Source organism: Pteropus alecto, unplaced genomic scaffold (genome assembly GCF_000325575.1).
Source record: "Pteropus alecto unplaced genomic scaffold, ASM32557v1 scaffold49, whole genome shotgun sequence".
NCBI lineage: Eukaryota > Metazoa > Chordata > Mammalia > Chiroptera > Pteropodidae > Pteropus > Pteropus alecto.
In genome coordinates this window covers 1,317,028-1,324,249 of record NW_006443131.1, presented here as the reverse complement: position 1 = coordinate 1,324,249, position 7,222 = coordinate 1,317,028, and the positions used below count along the sequence as shown (strand labels likewise).

Sequence of the window (7,222 nt, the reverse complement as noted above, 5' to 3'; positions counted from 1 at the left end):
CGCTGGCGCCGCCGTCTGCGGTCAGCCTGGTTTTGACCAAAGCCTGGGGAGGTTCCGGTCGCGGCCCAGCAGGTGAGCCAGGCGTGACGGCCCGGCGCCTCGGCCCCCATCGTGATGGCCGGGCCAGGACCTGCCTAGGTCGCCTGCGAGAATTGGATGAGTAGGGACCCGGAGGGCGCTTACACCCGTGCCTGCCATGTGCGAAGCGTCAGCGCTTCCGTTGTCATGGGAACAGTACCACCACTGTATGGTGACGAGGCCCGCCTGTTACCATAGAAACGCTTCCTGCCTTGATTTGTGCTTTATATGAAAGTACTGTAACGACACTGGACCTTGGAAAGGAAGAGTTCTGCCCACGGTCCCGCGGTGCGAAACTGCGGTCCGGCTCTAGCCTGTCCCTGTCCTTCCGGCCCGTCTGTCCCCACAGCACCTGTCCTAAGCCTCGTCCAGACTCCCATCTCCTCCCCGTCTCCTTCCCTCTCGCTGTCTTCCCTTTACGGCCCCTTCCTCACTCACCCCCTCACTCCGTGCCTGCTCCGTGCGGGGCGCTGTGTCAGGCAGGGCCTGGGAAGGTCATTAACAGGCGATGGGTAGAGAGCAGCCTGGGGGGAAGGGACACTGGATAGGATGGTTGGGGAGCCCACCCTGAGGAAGTGACACTGAGCTGAAACTTGAAGACTGAGAGAAAAGAGCTAGAGAAAAAGCATATAGGCAGAGGGGACAGCTTGTGCGAAGGCCCTGAGATGGTCAGGGCCTTCTAGAAACTGGCAGTGGCCTGGTCGGCTACAACATGGTGAGCAGAGGGAGAGTAAAACCAGGAGGCTGGACAGGCAAGTGACAGCCATTTCATGAGGGGGGCCTAATTTCCATAGTAATGAATTTGATAAAGTAATGCAATTATTTTTATGGACCACTCCTGACACGTATTCATTATATGTCAAGGTGAGTTCCTGCTTTTGATTGATTGGTTTTCCCCTACTCGTTCTTGCCCTCCTCTCCGCTCCCCATTGGCCCTGCTTTCTGTTGGCTACGTGTCTTTCATTTGCTCATGTACAAGTATTTATCTGTCGGCCATCTACAATGTCCCAGGTTGTTCCGGGAGCTGGAGATACAGCAGTGATCAAGACAGAAAGGCCCCTGTTCTCATGGAGTAGACATTCCGGTGCCAGTTATCCTAGCGAGAATAATCAGGGTAAAGGGACTGAGATCAGTGGGGAGTGGGGTCTGGGTTAGCATGAGTGCAGGGAAGTCCTATAAGCGCATGGGGTTCAGAGGGTCTCGATGCCGCTCGTCCTTCTGCGATTGGCATCCAGCACTTGCCCATTGCCTCCAACTCCCGCGTCCACAGACGGTGCCAGGGTAGACGTCCTCGTGCCTCCCCACCACAGACGAGTGCAGAGGTCCCTAACGGAGAGCGGTCACTGTGTCTAAGGGTTTACACCTTCCTGTGTTTTGTCCCATTGCTCTCCAGGAGAAAAAAAGCTGTTCCTGTCTCCCGCCTCCTCGCATCACTGGGCAGGCGCATCCTAACACCTGTCCTGAAGGTGTGAAAGGGTTACCGCCCCGTGCTTTGAGCTTGCACATCTTGGATTTCCTCTTGGGTTTGAGCATTACCTCACGTTCTTGTTAGTCATCTGGTTTCCTCTTCTGCAAACTGCCTACTCATTTCCTCCAGGCTTTTTTTCTGACTCATTTTTTAAAATTGGCATTTTTATCTTGATTTGCTGGAGTTCCTGGTAGAGTCTAGAAATCAGTCTGTGGTCAGTGTTAGGCTGAAGGAGCTGTCTTTCTTTATTAGGTGTTAACTTTGTCTATAACATTCTTTGAGAAATAGAAATCTCTAATCATATAAAAAAGTAACACAGACTGTAGATGTCCACACTTTACCCCAGGAGGATGAAGCAGAAAGAGGCATGCACCACCCATGGGTGGTGGGTCCTCACGGCTCTCCTTTTTCAGCCTCTGACTAACTCAGCACCCCTCAGTCATAACATCAGGAAGTATCGCCTAGTTATTTTTTATAATTAATTTATTAATTTATAATTAATTCCATGTAATTATATTGTGCTTTTGGGGACTCGTTTATAGAGACTACCCACACCTGGGTCACAAAGATAATCTCCAGGGTATTTTTCTGTTAGCTATTTTGTCGTTTTACTCTGTACTTAAAATCTTTATCTGGATTAAGGTATAAGGTGGCGGTCTCGGCCAGTCTCATGTTTTTAGTTTTCCCATTGATTGTTAACCAGCCAGTTCATCCGTCCCCATTGCTTTATGGAGCCCCCTTTTGTCATGTCGCAAGTCCCTCTGCATGCCGCATCTTGGGGTCTCGCTTCTGCCCCACGGATCGACTTGCCTGTCTTTGTGCCAGTGCGTGGGAGTCCTTAACACTGGCCGTGGTAGGGAACCTTAAGTCTGGCACAAATGAGTCCCCATCCTCTTTAAAATCGGCCCAGCTATTTGAGGACCTTGACTTTTCCTTGTAAACTTTATAAAGTGAGTTTTCCTGGCTCCTCTAAACATTCAGCTGCACTTTTGGTTGGGACCGTAAAGAACGTGCAGATCGGTCTGGGGAGAACTGGCTGGGTCTACAGTGCGGTGTCTTCAGTGCCGTCGTCCAGCGACAAACATGACGTGACCTGTCTGCTTCGTCAGACTGGCTTCGTTCTGTCCTTTAGTGGAGTTCTAAAGGACTCGTGCATTCTCTGTTTGGTTACTACCTAATGCTTTTTAGTTTTGTTACGATTGTGGGTATTCTCTTATTTTCTGTTTTCTTTTAAAATTAGCTACTGACGGCTTAGAGAAATGACTGATTTTGTAAGATAACTGTAATACAGTCTTCATCATAAATCACCGAGGGTCGTTTCCGTTTTCCCCTCTCCTGGTCCCAGTACTGGGGCTACCTAGTGTACGGCTCGAGAAAGCGGAGAGGGGAAAGGACCAAACCAGGGACATCTCCCAACGAGACGGGCAGCTGTGTAGGCGGCGGGTGGGGTGGAGAGCGTGGATTTTCGTCCCAGTGACCCCATCTTCTGTCTCCAGCGTCTGTCTGTCTTGTTGTCAGTCTTCTCTGCCCTCCATTCGGTTATTGCACCGAAGAGCCAGTCCTCGCCCGCCCTCTGGCGGACACTCTGTGAAATGGCCGGCCACTGCCTTGCCGTATAAGCCCCCGGATGGACAACTCAGAACTTGATTCTGTGCTTAACTACTTCGAAGTCGCTTTTTTAAAGTTAGACTTCTGTGAGAACTCCGCAGTGAGTTGTAAGTGCAGTAGGAAAGGCTTAATCTGTCAGTTCAGAAACAGCGAAGGTATCTCAGGTGTCGCATAAGTATTTAAAGGAAAAAATTGGTTAAAATCAGTATAGTCATCTCTGTTTTGAAACTCGGTGACGATGACAAATGTAGCACTCGTGGAGAAGGCCACAATTTAGCCTTTGCTCTCTGGTGGCTGTGAGCCAGGTGCATTTCACTGAGCGCTGGCCGTCTGCCGAGAGGACAAGAGGACGAGAGGACGCTTCTGCCTCTCGGAGCCAGTTACCGACTGTCCCTCATGGGGTGGGGGTTGGGGGGGTAGTGGTCGTGGCTGACCCAGAGCGTTGCCGTGGGCTGGGTTGTTTACGTAGCCTCGTTTATCCACTCGGGCATTTTACGAAAATGCAGTTAGAGATGCAGTTATCAGCGCCATCTGACAGAGGAGGGACTGGGGCTCCTAGAGGTAAAGGAGTGGTCGAGGGAGAGTTTGAACCCGGGCAGAAGGACAGCAGTCTGTCGTCAGAGCCACGCGCTCACCTGGCGTGTCACCGAGCGGCCCCCTGTGTGCTCTGGGAAGGCCAAGGCCCAAGACCATCCCACAGAGGGAGGCTCGGCAGAGAGGCTGCTGCGGATGCTCTTGGGGCGCAGACACTGCCCAGGTAGCCCAGGCCCTGGGACCCCGGGGTCCAGCGTGGGGGCCTGGCCAGGAAGCCCAGGCCTCCCCTCGCCCACCACCTGGCCTGCAGCGCTGTCCTGGGCACCCTGGAGATCCCAGGGCAATCGCGGTCGGCACCCCCTCCGAGAGGCTGCGACAGTGTACAGTGCGACCGCGTGGGGTGGGGGTGGCCAGGAGTGTCGTCCAAAGCGCATCGCTCTCCCGTTCTGCCCTGCGTGCGTTGTCTCAGGAAGTTCGCGGGGCATCCAGGCCGCTCCCAGGTCCGCACTGTCTGGGAAGGGAGGATTCGCCGAGGCTGGGAGCAGGGGTCCTGGGTGCAGGTGGGCGAAGGCACAGCCTCCAGTCGTGAGCTGGGGTATGATGTGCGACAGGGCAGCCTTGGTCAGCACTGCCACGTGGCGTAGCCAAAGCTGTCGGGAGCGGGTCCTCAGAGTCCTCATGACAAGGAAGAAACGTTTTTTTCCTTTTTTTTTTTGTCTCTGTGAGAGGTGACGGGTGTTCACTTGACTCGGAGCGGCGGCTTCACAGTGCGTGTTCCGGTGGGCATGCCGTGCGGCGTTACAGCTCAGTGAGGCCGAGTCGCTTTCCTCCCGTGCTCCCTGGCGTGGCCTTCAAGCTGGCCGCCTTCCTGCCTCGTTCCCGCCTTGCATGAGCGTGCATGTTTCTGGGGTCCTTCGCCTCTAGTGGACGCTCACACCCCAGAGGGGACATCGTGACAGAGGTGGCCTCAGGCCTGCACCGGCTGGGGGGAGAGGTGCCGCTCAGGCCCCCGCCGTCCTGTGGGCAGGGAGGAGGGACGGGATCGCCCGTGTCCGCACCGCACCCTTCCGAGCCACAATTACCCGGTTTCGATTCCGGCCCCGCTGGGTCAGGCATCATTCCAGCATGTGGCCACGGGCTGCGTGGCCAGCGGGGCCAGAGCAGGACAACAGGATGCCCGCGCTGGGCCGAGGGTGCAGAGGGCCCAGCACTGTCTGGTGCTGTCCTGTTGGAACCCGGGCTCACCTCCGAGGCGTGCCAGTGTGAACTGCGCGGCGTCCAGAGGGCGAGGGACGGCCGCCTTCGCCTGGACGGTGCTGCTGGGCGCTCGCGGCCGCGCTCCAGAGAGAAAGCCCTGGTCAGGGCGTCCGTCTCCGAGCGCAGTGCGGACAGAAGCGGGGCAGTGGCCTTCGCACACGTTCCCTCGGGACGGTGGGTCTAGGCCGCCCGCCCCAGAGCACCCAGAGCGTGGGAGGATGAGAAGTTGCGTGTTCTGAGCAGTCAGTGGTGCCTTGTTTCTCATGGGATTTATTGTCAGTTTATGTGATTTGCTTCGCAGTAATGTGCACAGGGTTCCAGTAGTTAATGTCGTCTCTGTCCTCTCCTGCAAGCCGCTGTGAGTGGCTCTCCTTTACTGTCAGGGGAAGGAGTCGGGTGGGGAGGCCCAGCGGGGATTCCCAGGGCGGGGTGGGCGTGGACGGTGCCTTGGACTCCAGGTCCCTAGCCTGCTAGTCCAGCGGCCGCCAGCCTGACCCCCAGTGAGCGTAAGTGTGAGTGAGCGTGTGTGTGTCTGAGGACTCACCTTGGCTCAAACACTTTCTACAGGCCGTGTAAGCGCTACTGTCACCGAAGCCCTCATGCCCCACCTCTAGCTTAAAGATGACCCCATGACACGCTCCGTCAGCCCGTACTCCCGGAAGCAGTCTCCGCAGCGGCTGTCACCACATGCGCGCGTGCGTTTCTGTGTTTGCTGCCGTCTCTGCTGGAAGCTCCTGGGGCCGTGCCACCCGGTGCCCGGTGGGTGGCCGGCGCGTGGCGGGCACGAGTGATTACTCGGAGAAGGGGAAGAGCCTGAGAGGGGGAAGGGAAGACAGCCGAGAGCTGTCTTCATTTGACTTCGTCCAAGAGGAGCTCTGTCGGGGTGTGCGGGGTACCCTTCGATCTTTCCAGCCACAAGCCACGTATCGGTCAGGTGCTCCCAGCTGCCGGTGACAGATGCCTCATTTTAAATGGCATGAACAATAAGAGAAATCCATGACCTCACTAACGACGATGGCTTCCGAGACCCCACTTCTTGCCTCTTTCTACTCTGCCCCCTTGGGGAGAAACTGCCCTCAGGCCACGGCCCCGACAGCTGCTGGGAGCTGGAGGCATCACCTGGGCATCACACGTCCTCCGGGAAGGGCGTCAGTTCTTCCCATGTGGCTCCTTAGGAGCGAGGAAACCTCACAGACGCCACATGCCCTGCCCTAATCCGGCCCTGCAAGGGGGCTGGAACGATGGAGGGTCTCACAGTTGGTCCCCGATCAGCAGCCTCAGCATCGCCCAGGAGCGTGTTGGAAGCTGGGGGTGGGGAGGGGGGCCCAGCGATCTGGGTTTCGCAAGCTCTCCTGGTGGTTCGATGCTCAGTAAAGACCAAGAAGCAAAAAATGTGGCTGGGCTAACGGGGAAACACCTGAACTCAGCTGGGCTCTGGAGCGGCAGGGCAAGGCCCTGGGGGCTGGCGGGGTTGCCGATGAGATGTGTTGCAGCCACTGCCCCCAGCCAGGATGATGAAGACAAGGCTCAGAGCCCTGTGTGAGAGGCAGGGCTGCCCAGGCCGGAGCCGATGACTGGTGACAGGCGCGTGTGTCACCTCCCCACCTTTGCCTTCTCCCTCCCGCCAGCTTTCAGAGATTCACTGAGTGTTACCAGCGCTTCTACCAGTTGCAGCCCGAGATGACACGGCGACTCTATGACAAGTTTATAACCCAGTTGCAGACATCGGTCCGGGTGAGTGGCAAGAGGCAGCAGGAACCGCTGGCTTGGGTGCCGCCTCTGGACTGCCAGCCCCCTGAGGGCAGCGTCCCTGCTCCCCGCCCCCCTCACTCCTCCGTGCCCAGCTGGCAGCAGCGCCGGGTGTCCCTTTACTGTGGCGTGGGTGTCTCACGTGCCTCTCCGTCGCTGTCCTGTGTTGTCGCTGGGTATGTGTGCGAGCTCGGCGAGGGCGCAGCTGGGCCTCACAGGGTCTCCCAGTGCCCGGTGCAGTGGTGGCTTCAGCGGAGCTGTGTCCTAGAGGGAGCACAGGGACAGGACTCCCTCCATGGTCTCTGAAAGGGGGGAGTGAGACTGCCCTGCTGCCACACCCCAGGATGGCCCCGAGCGTCCGGGTGTCCCTGTGGTGGGCGCTCAGGTGACCGGGCGGGAGAGGCTCCCGCAGGCTCCGTTGAAATGTCTTCCCTTTCACCCTTTGTCCCCTCCACATGGGGTCGCGGGCGGAAACGGTGGAATGTTTGTTCAAGGACTGGACCGGAACCAAGCCCGGACCTGAGTGCT

The 7,222-nt window shown here is 57.3% G+C and overlaps 1 protein-coding gene across 1 annotated transcript in view; it reads left to right on the top strand.

The window, feature by feature from the left end:
- PMF1 (polyamine modulated factor 1) overlaps window positions 1-7,222 on the top strand; it is a 10,715-nt gene that overhangs the window by 366 nt on the left and 3,127 nt on the right. The window contains exon 2 of the mRNA XM_006923508.3: window positions 6,574-6,679. Within this exon, the coding sequence (XP_006923570.1) occupies window positions 6,574-6,679 (106 nt within the window). The remainder of the gene's footprint in view (window positions 1-6,573; window positions 6,680-7,222) is intronic.